This window comes from Sphaerodactylus townsendi, linkage group LG01 (genome assembly GCF_021028975.2).
Source record: "Sphaerodactylus townsendi isolate TG3544 linkage group LG01, MPM_Stown_v2.3, whole genome shotgun sequence".
Classification (NCBI taxonomy): domain Eukaryota; kingdom Metazoa; phylum Chordata; class Lepidosauria; order Squamata; family Sphaerodactylidae; genus Sphaerodactylus; species Sphaerodactylus townsendi.
Window position 1 is genome coordinate 154,061,394 of NC_059425.1, and position 17,663 is coordinate 154,079,056.

The window sequence follows — 17,663 nt, forward strand, 5'->3', positions numbered from 1 at the left end:
AGTGACCAACACCGGATCAGTTGCATTTTGGTTGATTTAGCCTTCCTTGATCATACAGACTTTATTATAAAAACAACACATCCAGTAGTAAACATATTGGGTATAATTATCTGAAAATGCAAAACCTTCTCTGATGTTTGGCCAGATATTGTCTTGCAGAAAGATCATAGATGTTTCACCATTTTCGTTGGCTCACATATAATGGCTGTACCATGTGGGAGGTATCATATAACAAATATTGGATCATCCTTATGCTTTGTATAATAACTGTCCATATTAGTGTGTGAGCCATTACAATTTAACACTTGTGATGTTAAACACATCCAGAAATCTGGGCAGTTTTATGCATTAGATTATGCGTGAGCAATTTATCTACAGCGTTTTGAATTGTTACAATCTTTATTGACTTTCGAGGTATTCGTCTGGTTTTCAGGCCTTGTGTTTTTCACTTATATTTGTGTATGTACTATTTATACATAGTGATTTGTTTATGCATTTTCGTTGTGATAACAAAACATGTATACTATCTCATTAAACTTAAAGCATTTATAATACTTGTGTGTCCCCCTGTACTTTTGTCTAATATTTGCTGCTTGAGGGAAGTAGCTAATAACCCTCCTAGCCTTTCCTTGGATATATGTAAAATACAACATCACTCTGTGTGTGGTAAAAGTTGGCCATAGCCATTTTATTAACAAAATTGGTTCAAGGTAAAAACAAAGCGTAAGGCGCAGCATGGGAGTCTTTCTCCAGCCAATGGTGAAGGATTAGGCAGGCCTGGCCTAAAATAGGCCACCTGGCCCCACCTCCCCCGTGACGTCAGGGCGCCAGCGTCACTGCCTGGCGCCCCGGAGGCTTGCCGCGCCTTCACGGCACTTGCAAGCTTGAAAAAGTCGTGAGCTATTGGCAGCGTGCGAGGCAATGGGGAAGGCTGCAGCTGCCTAGGAGGCTGTCCCTTCCCCACCAGCAATGGCGGCCGCGGTGAGTAGCAGCCGCTCTTTTCTACTGATTATTTCGATAAGGTGTTTTGGGCAAAATAAGCAAAATGTTTTAATGTTATTGTCTTGAACTCTTAAAATTCCCAGACGGGAGCGCAATCAGTTTTAGGTCTATAACTTTTACTTATATGGGTTTTGAGTGGTTTTTTCCCTCATAGGAATTTTTTAAAACCTTTGTAGTGGGACTTTCGTGAGTCCACTGAGTCAACTGTAGTTTCCAGACAGTGGAACAAATAGAAGAATGTGACTCATCTGGTGCCCTGTGCCATTTGGTTTTCAGAGCAAGCAACTTGCTTCTTCATAATTTACCATTATGATTTCATCATCTGAGGATCAAATGAACTGCTGAAGTATTAACTTGATTAAACAATTCCATCAGAAATAACTTGTGTGACATTAAACAAGTAGTGGCATTTGTAGACAAAAAATAGGGCGGACTGTTGCACCCTCCTCTGATTTGAATGGTAAACTGGCTTTCTGACAGCCTAGGAACTTGATTTTTCCCCTTACAGACATTTGTTTCTACAAGTATTCTTCTGATTTGGGGAACAACTATTCTGAGTTTGCTCTGGTAATTGGCACACCCTTTCTAAAGCCTTCTAAACCCATTAAAAACTGAATTTAATTTGGGAAAGCTACTGGGATAATTTTGTACCTGCTGGTGTTTTGAATGACAGTCCCGTCTATACAAGAATGTAATATTAATTGTACAGTGCTGGAGCTACTGGAGCTATCCTAGCAACTTTTTTGGGAGGGGGGATGAATTAGGTACAGAAACTGAATGCAATAGATTTTTTTAATGTGAAAGATTTAAAAAATGAGTAAAAGATTTATTACTTTTTTATTTTACTGAACATATATTGTATCAGATTTCTTAAAAATATGAACTTGTAGGGTTTCCAATTTTTTTAAAAAAATCAGGATTAACTTCTTTTGTGATTGATTACTCTCAAATGTAGGGATTGCATTATGAGTTTGTCAGTGTATCAGTGACAATGTTAAATGGAAGGTTTTTGCCTTGTACTTTTCATTTGACTTCAACAGTACACCTTGGCATGACGGAACAGTGGCCTTGATATTGTTTATGATCTAACTAGAAGTTCTAAGATGGATGACAGAGATGCCAAAGACGGCTAGCTACCTAGGGAGCAATACTAAGCAGATCTACTCAGGAGTAAGTTCCATGTTATTCAGCAGGAAGGCCCTATAGCCATGGTGGCGAACCTTTGGCACTCCAGATGTTATGGACTACAATTCCCATCAGTCCCTGCCAGCATGGTCAATTGGCCATGCTGGCAGCGGCTGATGGGAATTGTAGTCCATACCATCTGGAGTGCCAAAGGTTCGCCACCACTGTCCTATAGGAAAGTGTCCTTAGTATCGCAGCTGGACTATTCCTGTTATCAGGTGTAAGGGAGTTCAGAGAGTGCCGTAACTGTGCAGGTAATCAGAAACAGTCTTTTCAATCCAAATTCATCTTTCTGCTGTACTATATCCGTTCACACCTTGCTGGTAATAGAATGTGATATTATGCAGTTGTCACTGGGACATTTCAAAGTGAAGATACATTAAGAAGAAATTATTGCATTACTGAGTGTTCTATAATATGCAGAATCAAATTAATTCAAAAATCCTCACTGTTCTGTGGAAGCTCCCTGTGTGTGATCTTGAGCCAGACAGTCTTTCTCAGTCTTTCTCAGAGGATGGGTGTCATGAGGATAAAATGGAACAAGAAGAACAATATTTGTTAACTGCTTTGTGTCTTTGGGGTGGAGGGTGAGGTATACATGTCTAAATAATATAAATACCTCGTATAGTGATCCTTTACAATATCTCTAGCAAATTACTAATTTGTTAGTAATTTTTTTCAGCTCCTGCTTTGCTGTTTAAACAAGTTTTTATTTTCCTTTGTGCAGTTTTTATCTCTTTGTCACATTCTGGGAAAAATAGATTTCAAGGAAATGCTGAAATGTAAACCAGTGTCTAATAGTTTCAGCAACATCACTAAAAAGGTCCAGTAATCTTTATGCACTTTGAAAATATTTTTAAATGCCTCCGATTTATGAATATACATTGTTTCAAGAAAAGCAGGTGGTAGTTTGAATTTCAAGGCAAAGACTAATCTTATTAAGGAAGGAATCTCTGTTTAGTAGCAATTATTTCCTGCAGGTGCTGCACTGAAGAAGCAGTACCAAGCCAGTGTTAAGTACCCTTACAGCAATTTTACTCAAGAGACAGAGAGAAAGAGGGGAAAAAAACTCCAGAAGTTAAGTACCAGTTGATCTGGCTCATTATCTTTTAGCTTCTCTTCCATATTTTTTCAGAGACTAAACACACTGACCGTACATATAATAATGCAATCTATATTTCAGTCAGCCTCTGTATCAGCTTATAATCAAGGAACTCTGAGCAGCAAACATGGAGGGTGTCTCATTTTCTCTTTAAGAAAATTCTTTGAGATAGAGAAGCCATGACAAATGAGGAATGGCCTAAGGGCATAAAGTGAGCTTCATAGTTCACTGGATTTCAAGCTGGTGTTTCTCTGACATACATCCATACATCTTGCTGCCACTCCATTGGGTTTGGAGGTGTTTGTTGACATTGCCTAGAAGGTTAAGTTTCTTCAGATCACGGAATGATCTATTGGGGAAGGGGGCGGGTGTCAAAAGACCAGAAACACTCAATAATTAAAAATGGGACATTGAAGCAATGCAAGAGACCCTTCAGAATGTGCTCATCTTTTATTTACACACTGTTTTTTAATAGTAAGAAGAAGAATTTGGATTTATACTCCTACATTTCTCTCCTGTATGGAGACTCAAGGTGGCTTACAAGCTCCTTTCCCTTCCTCTCCCCACAACGGACACCTTGTGAGGTAGGTGGGGCTGAGGGAGTTCCGAAGAACTGTGACTAGCCCAAGGTCAACCAGCAGGAATGTAGGAGTGTGGGAAGACATCTGGTTCACCGGATAAGCCTCTGCCACTCAGGTGGAGGAGTGGGGAATCAAACCCGGTTCTCTAGATTAGAATCCACGTGCTCTTAATCATGTCACCACGCTGGCTGTAGCCATGCATCACATCCTTTAGACAGTCACTTGAACTCCTCCTTAAAAATTATCCTCTATCCTTCTGATATCCCAGAAATCTGTGAAAAAAATTAGGAAAGCTTATAGAAGAGGGAGACCTCATGGAAGACCTCAGTTCCATTCCAGTTCTGCCCACTGGCACTTAGCTGGGCAGCAGGGGAAGATACTAGAAGAAATGGCAGGACTTATCAGCATTGCACTGACACCAAAATATAATTTCCACTGCAACCAGGAAGCGACATCATCATGTTGGGTGATGCTCTAGTGTTTCCCAAAACTCTATGGTTACCCACAAGTGAAGCCTCCTGCTAGTTGCTTACCTCAGGACCCTAAGCACTACCCACATAGGATTTCAAAGTGGAGAATGCTGTAAATCACTTCTCATGAAGTAGCTATCACAGTATGGTAAGGAAGACAGAAATGGGGTATTTTCTTCATGCTACTGTCGATGGCAGAAAAGTGTCCAAACTCTTAACTGTGGGCACAGAAATTGTATATCAGTTTTATTTGCATTATTTTAAGATTCTGTAATTCTGGACTTGCAACATTGTTGTTTTATGCTGTCTGGATTGTTTTTTTAATATTTTGTAATCCACCTTGAATATCCGCAAGAAAGAAGTGAATAAATCTATGTGTCAAAATGCTGTGTACGAACACACAAAAAAGATGTATTTGTGTGACTTACACTGATTTTGAAGTGGAAATTAGCCCATGAGCTATGTAACGGGATTAATATGGCAAGCCTTATTTCTTTTGAGAATTTCTTTTCTGATTTCACTTTTGCCTCTTCAGTGCTGATATTTTACAGTCATTCAATTTATCGCCCATCTGCCTGTTTCCTGAGAGATGAAAGATGGTTATTTCAAATGTCATGCATACAAAACTCTCCTGATTGTCAGTGCATGGAAAAAAATTATTATGGTCTGTGCCATGCTGCAATGTTAAACTCCCAGCGCATTTTTATTCCACCTCAATAGAAAGTATCAAAACTGCTTTGCCATGAGTCATCCTCTACCTAAGGAGGGACTGAACATCTGATGCTGGTATTAAAAGAGAGGAAGTGTTTCAGAGATAGCAAAACTTGAAAAAGGAGGAGGTAGCCATCACAAAATTGCAATCCTTTTATTCAAAGCAAATTTATTGTAAAGACTGGGGATGAGTTACCTTGAGAGAGCCAGACGAATAGTGAAAGCTCATTTTCCATAAACCAAGCCAAAGAGAATATTTTAAAGTATTTTTAAAACGATAAGGCCTACATTATTTTTCTCTATCCGTGTTGTCTTAGCATGTTGCTGGTACATTCTTATCATAGACATTGGATACAAAGTTCCATCATGTAACCATATATGGAGAGAAGAAAGAACAAGCGCAGAATGATGTTATATCATGTGGCAGTGACGTAGGTATAGATTTTTTATGGGGGGGCTTGGGGGTGAAGCCATGCCCCCACCCACCCATGGGGGCGTGGCCACACCTCCCTAAGCCACGCCCCTGGCCTCAGTGCTTATAAAAGCAGCTCTCCGAGGCCAGAGATGGCAGACTCCCCTGCCCTACCTGCGCCCCCTGCTCTGCCCCCCCCCCCACTGGCTGGGTTCCCAGCTGGTAGCCGACAGTCTCTTCTCTCTCCCCTCCAGGCAGAGGGGTAGCTAGGGAAAATGGAGCCCAGTGCAAAACCTGAGGTTTGTACCCCTGTAATGCTGAAATCCACCTCCAAACAGCATCACTTTCAATGATGTTTAAATTAGGGAGCCCAGATCCTCCTTTTAAATCCAGCTTAAAGGGAGAATCTGATGCTGTTTTGGGGTGGATTATCCCCCACCCTGAAACAGCAATACTTTCAATGTTTAATCTGGGGACCTCAGATTCTCCCTTTAAATCTATGCCGAAGGGGTTGGATTCAAAAGAAGAATCTGGGGAAATTTGGGGGGGGGTGCCTGCTGTCAGGGGTGCAATTGTTAAGCTAACAGCACCAAACTTTCAGGGTATCTTTAGGAGACTCTTTTGATGATATCACCCAGGTTTGGTGAAGTTTGGTTCAGGGGGTCCAAAGTTATGGACCTTCAAAGGCCCATCTTCTGTTAGCTCCCATTGGAAACAATGGGGAATGGGGCACACCTTTTGGGAGTCCATAACTTTGGACCCCCTGAGCCAACCTTCACCAAATCTGAGTGGTGTCAGCAGGAGACTATTCTGATGGTACCGGTTAGGTTTAATGAAGTTTGGTTCAGGGGGTCCAAAGATATGGACCCTCAAAAGGGTCGCCCCATCTATTATTAGCTCCCATTGGAAACAATGGGGGATGGGGCACCCCTTTTGGGGGTCCATAATTTTGGACCCCCTGAACCAAACTTCACCAAACATGGCTGGTATCATCACGAGTGTCACCTGACGATATCCTGAAATTTTGGTGCCGCTAGCCTAAAAATGCGCCCACTGCAGGTCAAAAACCGAAAAAACACTTTAAAAAAAAACCCAGAAAAGGGGTGGCAGAGCTTCGGACATGCAGTGCGGGGGTTGAATCCGAGAACCCCCCCTTACCTACGTCCTTGTCCTGTGGTGTCATTCTATTACTCTCTACCTCATTAAGGACTATACATTTATTAGCATTCGTTCATGATAATGCTTTTAATTGGCAATGGTCAGCTAATGGCCTGCATATGATTTCTTTTTGCCTAATTGATTTCTTGTGGCCCAGGATCAAAACTGTTCTCCTCTTTCATGCAGGGATTTCCAGGCATTATGCATTCAAATGCTTGAGAGTCCCTCATATATACACACCTTGGTCAGTACATAAGAATTCTTCCTGGTTGGGAATCAAGGTACCTTTGGTTTGGGTTGTTTGCTTGAGGCACTGCCACTAGAACATAGTAGGAACGGAAGACCATTTTTGTTGTCTCCCCTTTCTGAATTAAGAAGATGTACAGAGACAGAGATAGTCAGTTGCCCACATTAATTGCCTTGCCACTCTAAAGTAAGAAAGGAACGAGACAGGAAATATAATCAAGCAACCAGCTACCAGAATTATGCAAAGGGAATGAACCCCTATCTGAAAATCAAACAGAAACCTACTGTATGCTTAAATTCCTATATTAAAGATATTATTTACTGATATTTTCTGCCTTTTGTACCTCCTGTACACACAACTTTGCTGGAACCTGTAAATATACATCTACCCCGTGGAAGAGGATGAATTCACGACACTCTACTTTCAGGTATCAGAATCTCACAGGCTAGGCACCTGGGAATGAATTGGATGGCTGGATCAGTATGAGAAGTGAACATGGGCTACCCATTATCAGCGATGTCCAATGTGGCACATGTGTGACTGAGGATGGACTGGATATTGAGTGGGAAGGAAAATGTCTCTATTGAGGGCTCTGTGTCATTAGCATGATGGATTGTGCTCTTAATTCACTTTTAAATGAAAACTGAAATTTCAGGGGCCATCTGTATCCTAAGTTGAGCTAGACTACCGATGCTAGCATTTGATATTTCAGACTTGTCAGTGATACATGGACTTCTTCCTCTGTAAGTGCATTTTAGAGATCTCTCTGGTGGCTCTACAGAGTTTAAATCAGCCTTGTAACATGATCAGAGAAGTCATTTTGTCTAATAAAGTGCAACTGTGAAACAATGTCAATTAGCTAGAAGCTTCTGGGATTTGAGAGATGGCAGCTAGTTAAGCCATAAGAAAAAGTGATGTTAATTAAGACAGGACATAGTTCAGTGCATTAGCATGGAATCTGGCGGAGGTCATTGGCTTTGACTACTGGACCTGCTTTTTGACATAGAGTATCTGAGATAGTTATGGGTCAGCTATTACTTCAGAGTTCAAGTTTGGGAGCAGTGATTGGATTGGGCACAAGCCAAATGGACTGGAAGCTGAGTCAGGGGTAGACTGCATGTTCGCAAAGAGAGCTAGAAAATTACTGAAGTAAGAAAGTTTTCAAATATAGCTAGAAAGAGATCTACAGAGTCTAAATCAACAGCACACAGTAACAAAGAACTCAAGTAAAGTTTTCATTGTTGGGTATTTCTGATCAACTTGAAGTCAAAAGTAAAACAAACAATAGAATATGATATACACTGAGAGAGTGACTGCCAAACTGTATTGTCACAGCACAGTCTTCCTCTGCCCTCAATATAGTTATTTCATCCTCTTTCCTCTCTTTGTGGGGGGATGGGAGAGGAAGCCCTATAACTCCACCAGTTTGTGAGCAGGCCAAAGTGTGTAGAGTCGCAAGAACAGCACTGGCTCTATCGGAATTACTATTTAGCACACACCCAGCTTACAAACAGATGCATGGACCCTATTTTGATTTCTGCTTATGGGCAGAGAACCTACCCACTCTGTCTGTAGACAGCACATGTCCATCAATACATGTTTACTCCCACTCTGTATGCGTTCACTTATTCTACAAATATGTTGAGTATTCACAGAGGCACACGCATATGCAAACTCTTTGTTTACCTCTATTACTTCTTTTTTTGTCCTCTGGCCTGTGAGCTTTCCTTTCCCTACCTTTGCCTCAACATGGGCCCCCAAATCTGTGTTTGCTGAATGTGAAAACAGCACCCCCTCCTTTTTGCAGATTCTTCCCTTTCAGTTTCTTTGGGGAATTACCTGTCTGTGAGAGAGAATTGGCTCTCACTATTCCTTTCAGATGTTTACAGCTCTTTGCAGTTTACAGCTATGGCCCGTTGCCCTGTCAAAGCAAAAAGCTCAGTTTCTGATGATAAACCTCCCAGAATCAGGGTATGAATTGCATTTTATTCAATATGGCAGGCTAAGCCAAAGTACTCTGGGCTTTTGATGGGGAGATTCTTCAGGATAACAGGGTGTCATTAAGAAATATTCCACGGAATGGTGCCCTACGTGTGTAGCGTCAGGGCCCAGCTGACAAGTAAAAAATTATTTAAAGCTGGGAAATGCATAGGGAGACAGCAGCTTGGCAGATGAATCTGCATCCTCACACTGTTCTGATCTTGTAAATGCCAACCTTCACCATATTTGTGTTATAAGGTATACTTTAAGGGGCCTTCCAAATGACTTATATTGTGTGATTCTGCATTTAGAATTGGATTTCTCCCAGTTTCAGCTGCTTAGTATTAAATAGATGAGTAAACTCCATCAGAAACATTCTGGAAACTATTTTTCTCCCTAGTGTACTATGATGGGAACTTATGGCTGTGTGGTACTGTCACTTTCCTTTCAGATTCCTCCATCCTCTCCTCTTTTTTTGTGGGGTGGGGGGCTTTGGTCTTACCCTTATTCTTATGCCCAACTACAGGAAAATCGATTCAGTAAAAGCAATTTCTCTTGTTCACATCCTTCATTTACTGCTCTTTCCTTCCTCTACTTCCTCATCTCCTTTTGTAACTTCCCTTTGATGGAACTTAACTCCTCATGTAAGGATGCTACATTAATAATAGTAATAGCTAACAGCAAACTCTCTGCACCTGTACTTTAGCAGATATCAGTACAGCCTAATCCAGAACCCTGGGGTGGCCAGGGGTAGCACTGTGGCAGTAAGCACCCTGCTTCCTCCAGAGGGCTTTTTGGCAACATGGGAAGGCAAAAAACAAAAAAAGCCTCCTCACTGCCAAAAAGCCCTCCGTTGGGCTCAGTGGACTTATGTCATCCAAAAGAGTGGCGTAAATCCATGCCCCGGGTGCCAGCGCCCCAGAAGGCAGTGCTGGGGTTGAAGCTGATTAACCTCAGCTCCACCCTAGTCGTGCCTCCAGAATGCCCCTGCTATGTCCACAGAGCCAGCAGGGGCGTTGGGGCATCCCTGGAGGCTATGGTCACCACCTACCTTGTGGATTTGCCCCATGCCAGAGTAAGTGCCCCAGCAAGGGCAGATCTACCAGCGTAGGATTCTGCCGTTTCCACTAGTGTCTTTGCCCCCCACACTCTGGACTGGACAGTTAAACATCCCATGAAGGGAGGAGAGGAATATTCTTGTCAGGGGCAGCCAAAATCATTTCTTACATGTTTCTTTTAAACCTACAGAGGAGCATTATCAAGGGCAACCCATGAAAAAGCGCATTCGAAGGAAGAAACAAAAGACTATTTTGCAGAATACTGATAATTCACATGAAGACCAAGTAGGATATGGGAAGCCTGAAAACCCCACTGAAGATAATTTACAACTGCCCCACGCAGACAGCCAAGATTTAAGTCGAAACAAAAGGAGAAAAATGAAAAAGAAACGTCAAAGAACAAGGATGAAGGCGGCTGGCTTACTAACAAAACCAACTGGTATAGATTTTACATATAAGCCTGAGAAGGAGGAAGGAATGAACTTTGAAGATGTGGATAAAAAAGGAGATGAAGTTCTGGATTTTTTGCAAGCGACACAAGAAATCTATTTTTCTGACAGTAGGTACCCTCTTTTAATCAGTAACTTTGATATGCAATACAAGAAATAACATAATTATCCTGTCTCTATCTAATGGGAAAACTTAACACATTAGCAGGTCTAGGGGCAGAAGGGTAAGATCACCCAGGCACCATTTTAAGGTGTTAAATTGGGAGTGCTGGTGAGCTAGTCCTCTCCCCACCATCCCAGAGGTGGGATCCAGCAGGTTCTCACAGGTTCCCGAGAGTAGGTTACTAATTATTTGTGTGTGCCGAGAGGGGGTTACTAATTGGTGATTTTGCCATGTGATTTTTGCCTTAGTTACGCCCCTCCTCTCAGCAGTAGTGCGCAGAACTTGAAGCAGTCTAGCAGGAGGTGCACCGGCGTGCATGGCAGCCTGCGCCTGCGTGCATTAGTTTCCTGCCCAAGGACTGGCACAGCGGTTGCATCCTTGCCACAGCCCCGTCCAGGAATGCCCCGCCCCCTGAATGCTTGGCCACGCCCCGTCGTGCCCCACCCAGCCCCATTGGTGCTACGCCAGTTTGAATCCCACCGCCATGGGAACCTGTTACTAAAATTTTTGGATCCCACCACTGCACCATCCCCACCAAAAAAAACCCCTTTTGATAGGGTGCCCTTAAAATTTGTAGTCGTTTGGGTTATGGCAGTGGCCAGTTGCTTCCCCACCCGCTCTGGCCCGCAGGAGAGGCAGCGAGTCAGGCGAAGAAGCAAGTGAGAAGGGCAAGTTTGAGTACAGGGCAATACCTAGGCAGCCACTTGGCTGAACCCTTTTTGGTAGGCCCACCACCTTCCTAGAGGGGGCCCAGCCGAGTGTCCAGCATCTGAACTCACTTCACTCACTTGCTGCTTCGCCCAGCTCACCACCTCTCCTCTCGGCAGACCGGAGGGGGTGGGAAAGCAAATGGCTTCCACTGCTGTAACCCAGCAACTCTACCAGTTTTAAAAGTACCCTACTAACAGGTTTTTTTGCTAGGGGGGCGGTGGGGAGTTTGGCCTCAGGGCAACTGGGGGAAAGCGAAATTTGAGAGCTTTTCCCAGGTACCATTTCCCATTGATGTGTTCCTGACTGCATAAATTTCTTAGGGGCCTGAACGTGTATCCTGCTTTGCTAAATCAGAGATGCCATTCTGTTGCACATGATCCACAGATGTGAGAAATGTGACTGGCCCTTTCAGAGATATACTCAGGAGTCAATGCTGTTCTTTGGTACTAAGGACTTTGTAATAGAATGTGAGAAGGAATCCAAGTAGTTTTTCTATGAATGGCAATCATACGAAAGAATGATTGTCTAAGTATATGTGGATATATGTCTAAGTATATGTCTAAATATATGTGGATATAAATTCCATTTATTTCAACAGCATATATTCTAAGAGACAACATTTCATCAGCATGACACTGTAGGATTCACCCCAAACTCTGTGGTTCAGCCTAAACGCATGTACACTGGCTCACACTGTGAGATTACAACACCTGTGTGACACTAAATCCCAAATTCCACAAAAAATTTCCCACAGGAAAAAAATGAGCCCCCAAAATGCCAGATTATTATGTATAGCCCTTAGGAAAGGTAGGTGAGTTACTAGCTTGCAGCCAGCGACTCAATACATTGCATTTTCGAAGGAACTCTCCAGAGCAAATCAATTGCACTTTACATGCCTTTTTCCATGCGCTGTAGTTGTGTTGTCTGTAAGGTGAGTGGCAACTGTTTTCCCTCTTGGATCTCAAGCACATGCCATATTGAATCCTTTTATACAATTATGAGTACATTGATTTACCATAATGTAAAGCATTTCTTTTCTTTATGGTGCTGTAAAAGCATTAAGACTTTGTAATGACATGTTCTACAACAGAACTGTTTGAAATGGGTTTTTAGCTGGAACCAATTGTGTATTTACAAGTAGGTATGTATGCATGCACCATTCCTGTTGTGTTGCTGTTTTATTAAAAAAAACTTGGTGTTGCCTGTGCCTCAGGAACTCTTTTTTCTTATGACTATGGGACAGATGTATTTTGGTGGCTTTATTATAGTCCTCTTTCTTTGGTATATCTTTTTCTGTATCGTTTATTTTAACATCAAGCAGAAATAGATCACCTCGCAGTATAGTATGAGGATTGTGTTAATAGATTTTAGAGGCACTTTTAAAAGCGAGGATAGGAGAAATACACTGCATACAAAGAGAAGGCTTCCCAGATAAGCCTGTGTGTTTTTCTTTCTTTCCGTAGAGCGATCAAAATGCGAAGCACCATCGATGAGTTCAGAAAGCATTTATGAGAGTTTACAGAATCTTGAATCTCACAGCATGGCTGCCTCCGATGTCACTCTTCTGCACCGAATGAAATCCCTTGTGCTTCTGCAGGATGTAGAAAGACTAAAGAGTGCCACAGAAGAGTTCCAGATGCACTCAGCCGTGCCTCCTGGTATGTTAAGCACACATAAGCAGGCTGCTGGTCATCTGTTCGCAAATTAGCATGTAGCAAGACTAGCTGTTGCTGAGAGATAGTCTATTCATATTTAATATTTGTGTCCCCTCTGTTGGAGACTTTTCACAAAATGGTAGGGGACAAAGAAATAAACAAGCTAGAAGAAGAGGAGGAGCCCTCTTTTCTTGAAGTGGTTTGCAATTACCTTCCCTTCCCCTCCCCACAATAAGCACCTTGAGAGGCAGATGGAGCTGAGAGAGTTCTGAGAAAAATGCAACTAGCCCTAGGTTCATGTGGAGGAGTGGGGAATCAAACCTGGTTCTTCAGATTACACTCTGTCACTCTTAACCACTACACCACGGTGGCTGTGTACAATGAGATTAAACAAACTTATTTTTTTAAAAAAAAAATGGAAGCCTTTATGGTCACTTCCTTGGGGTCAACTTGGATTAGACAGAGGGATATATTTGTGATTGAACTGCCCAGTGTTACAAGCAACTGTGAATGCTCCTAACTGGATCAGGGCCATGGCTCTGGAGATGATTAAGCTGCTGTTTGGTCTGTAATGTGAAAATGTACAGCTGCTTGAATGGTATCTGTACATTTCCCCTGTGGAAGAGCAAACAGATACTGTTGGGATTTGCATCAGAAAAATAGCATTGTAGGAAAGTGTCCTCCTCAATTTGACTGCACCTCAGCCTCCTATGTTATAAAACTAGTTCAAAGTCTAAACAGTGTAGACATACCCAATAAAGGATCTCTATATCTTTATATCTGCTTTATATCATAACGCTACTTCAGTAACCATTTGGGCTATCATAGAGTAATTGAATAGAGTGTGTAACAGGCAAAGAACCTTTAGCATAGTGTATTAGTGGGAGAAGGGGGTCTTGGGTATTGATCTCTGGTATAAGAATAGATGTATTACAGTCATTCAAAAGCACCCATGTTTTCATCTAGCAAATGCTGAAAGGTATATGTGCATTCTTTTTCTAAATATGTGTTCAGGTGTTTTTGCTTGATCTAGGACATTTTTAAACAGACTCTAGCTCACGGTCTGTTTCTTTATGTACTCAACAGCATCTACCACTTTATTAATGCTCTGTATTTAATTTGGAAGTCCTTGATACTGGCTGCATCTCCACACTGTTGGATATTGTGCTTTGTTGCATTATGGTAATAATTTACAACTGGATCAAATGGTCCACACAGAATAGTTGCTTATAGTGCAAGATTCTGTTAACTGCATTAAACATACCATTGCTGGTCAGAGCCTACTGGAAGGAGGAAAGAGTCCCAGTGTAATACAGAATAAATATTAAAGTACCAGTACAGTAAAAGCTTTGTTATCCATCATTCATGGGAAATGGGGAATGCTGCTAAAGCTCATAGGTATAGGGAGCCACCAAACCCTGAGTGGCATGGCATGGCCACTCCCCTTCTTGCCATGCCACCGAGCAACCAGACATTTCCAAATAATGTAAAATGAAAAATCAATCTTGTGCCTTGGTTCAGAGAAATCGTCTAATATCTTCATACATCAAACTTCTGTATTTCTTGGTCCATCCCTCACCCCATCATGTGTTACTTTAGTTAGTTCTGCGCATAAAATGCTCTCAATTTTGTGGTTCTATTTCACTTTATATGAACCTAAATTTTCTCCAACATGCATTTGTACGCTGTACAACAAGCAGCCAGTAACCAGTTTTTATATATGTTCATACGGAGGTAAATCCTCTGATTTCAATAGTTCCCTGCACTGAAGAGTGAGTCATGGTAAGAACTGCATCCTTAGGGTGATTCCAGTGTAGCTCCAGTGAGAGCCAAGCTGATTATTCCAGCAGACACAGGTCCAACCTGTGGCCGACACTGCCGTGTTAGAGAAGAATTTTGTGGCTTAAAATCTCTGCAGGGGCTTGTTTCCCCTCAGCACCTTTTAAAATGTCAAAACAACCCTTTTCACAGCTGTTTCAGAATTGGACTCTCACAGCCATTTTTAAATATGCTGATGACACTCAGCTCATTCTGTTGATTGAGGGAGGGGTGGTGGTGCTGCCCCTGTGGCTCTATAGCATTGTTTGGAGGTGGTTGCTGGTTGGTTGAAGCAAAGCAGGTTAAAGCTGAATCCATCAAAGATGGAGATCCTTTGGTGGGGTCGTGGGGAGGGGATTGAGGGTTTCCAGCCGCCAGTGCTAGAAGGGGTTTCTTTAACATCTTCAGCCTGCAACCTGGACTCATCTCTCTCTATGGAGACCCAGGTGGCCCATGTAACCCAGGTAGTCTTCTTCCACCTTTGCCAGGCTCGGCGGCTGACCCCTTACCTTTCCCAGGCTGAACTGGCCACAGTGATCCATGCCACGGTCACCTCCAGGTTAGACTATTGTAACTCACTCTACGCCTTCCTTTGCGGTTGATCTAGAAGTTGAAACTGGTCCAGCATGCTGCGGCATGGCTTCTCATGGGTGGCTCTATCAGGGATCATATCTCCCCTGTGCTGCTCCACTTGCACTGGCTCCCAGTGGAATACCAGATCACCTTCAAGGTGTTCGAGACCATCTTTCCCGTACCTTTAATTGTGGATTATATGTTGTTGTATTGGTTTTATCCTTGTATTGGTTACTGTATTGGTTTTATCTTGTACACTGCCCAGAGCCTTTTGGGGGTGGGCAACATACCACATTCATTCATTCATTCATTCATTCATTCATTCATTCATTCATTCATTCATTCATTCATTCATTCATTCATTCATTCATTCATTATTCATTCATTCATTCATTTTGTTGAGGTGGGCAGCATACCAAATTTATTTATGTATTTATTTATTTATTTTTGTTGTTGCTGTTGTTGTTAATGGTAAATTTTCCTCCAAAACGGCTGCAATATGTAGTTTTTGGCTCAGGGTCAGCTATCTAGGCCTGCCATTCAACTAGAATTGCACTGAGAGAAAGATGTCATATGCAAAAGAACAATGTTGCAAGGTCTAATTCTATGCATACACATGGTGGTTGTCTAGGATATCAGCATACAAAAGTGTTTTGTAAACAGCCCAGTGAGTGTATACGAAAGTGGATCTTAGGGCTGAAATAAATGTGTGTGGGTTTTTTTCTTTTTCATTGTTAATAGCAATGTCTTTTACTGGAAAAACCAGTTAGGGTCCTGATCTGAATTGGAGTACTGTTTCTTAGCTATTTGCCTTTCAAACATTGTGGGAGAATCCAGTTATAGACCTTCCAGTGTTGTGGGTGTATTGGTCCTGAGTCCCATGTGTAGGATTGCAGCTTTAGAGATTGTAAGCAGTGCTATTAAATGTCTGGAAATTTTACAGCCATAGGCAAAATAACTAGTATTTTTCTCCTCAGCAGTGTTTGGAGAAAACACTGGGCAAACTTAGAGCATGAGATAGTTACTTTCCACTGGGGTAGGAGGTTAAGAGCTCATGTATCTAATCTGGAGGAACCGGGTTTGATTCCCAGCTCTGCCACCTGAGCTGTGGAGGCTTATCTGGGGAATTCAGATTAGCCTGTACACTCCCACACACGCCAGCTGGGTGACCTTGGGTGAGTCACAGCTTCTCGGAGCTCTCTCAGCCTCACCTACCTCACAGGGTGTTTGTTGTGAGGGGGGAAGGGCAAGGAGATTGTAAGCCCCTTTGAGTCTCCTGCAGGAGAGAAAGGGGGGATATAAATCCAAACTCCTCCTCCTCCTCTTCTTCTTCTTCTTCTTCTTCTTCTTCTTCTTCTCAAAACTAAACTTATGTTGTCATTTTAACAAAGTAAATTCATAATTTATAGCTTAGCCTATATGATTACACTGTTAAGAAATTAAAAATTTTTCAAGTAGCATTGTGAGTATACCCAGTATTCAAGAGAGAGTCACAAGGTGCTGTACCTTATGCCACCTTATCACATATATCTTGGTCTTCAAGGTCTGCAGTTTCATGAAGATGGCAAGGGATGAGTTTTACCTCACAACACTTGACAGAAACATTTTTGCTAGGAAGCTCACAAACCCGATCAGGAGGACTTTAAACTCAGTTATGTGTGGGAGAGAGAGTATTCTTGAGGGCAGGAGTTCATCAAGTGCTGGACATAACATTCCAAATGTTATAGAGAACTGAGTGAATAGTTCGCGAACCCAAGAGTTGGAGGGGAAAAAATCTTGAATAAACAGCCAGCAGGAATGACCTATGGTCTTAGGTGTCTCTATACTAATGCACAGAGCACGGGAAGTAAACAAGATGAACTTGAACTCTTAACACAGCAAAATAAATATGATATGATAAGCATCACTGAAACCTGGTGGGATGAGCCTCATGGTCGAAATGTAATTATTGAGGGCTATAACCTATTTCAGAGAAATAGACTAAATATGAAAGAAGGAGTAACACTATATATCTGCAATGATTACACCTCTGAGGAGATCATGACTTAAGTCCTGGAAGCCAGGTTGAAAACATCTGGGTAAAAATTAAGGGGAAGAAAAACAGCAGTGATGTAATTGTGGGGGTCTATTACAGATCCCTCAGCCAGTCTGAAGACTTGGAGGATCCCTTCATGAAACAGATGACCAAACTTTCAGAAAGGGGAGATGTAGTGATAATCAGATATTTCCGTTATCCTGATATTGATTTGAAGTCAAACTCTGTCAATTCCTAGAGAACAGGAAAGTCCCAGTGGACTGGAGGACGGCAAATGTTGTCCCCATCTTCAAAAGGGGGAAAAGACTTCCCAAACAATTACTAACCAGTCAGCCTGACATCAATATCAGGAA

General features: G+C 42.1%; 1 protein-coding gene across 3 annotated transcripts in view; it reads left to right on the forward strand.

The window, feature by feature from the left end:
- ERICH1 (glutamate rich 1) overlaps nucleotides 1–17,663 on the forward strand; it is a 91,474-nt gene that overhangs the window by 66,859 nt on the left and 6,952 nt on the right. For all 3 annotated transcript variants that reach the window (XM_048497729.1, XM_048497738.1, XM_048497746.1), the window contains 2 exons: nucleotides 10,097–10,465; nucleotides 12,693–12,887. In XM_048497729.1, the coding sequence (XP_048353686.1) occupies nucleotides 10,097–10,465; nucleotides 12,693–12,887 (564 nt within the window). The remainder of the gene's footprint in view (nucleotides 1–10,096; nucleotides 10,466–12,692; nucleotides 12,888–17,663) is intronic.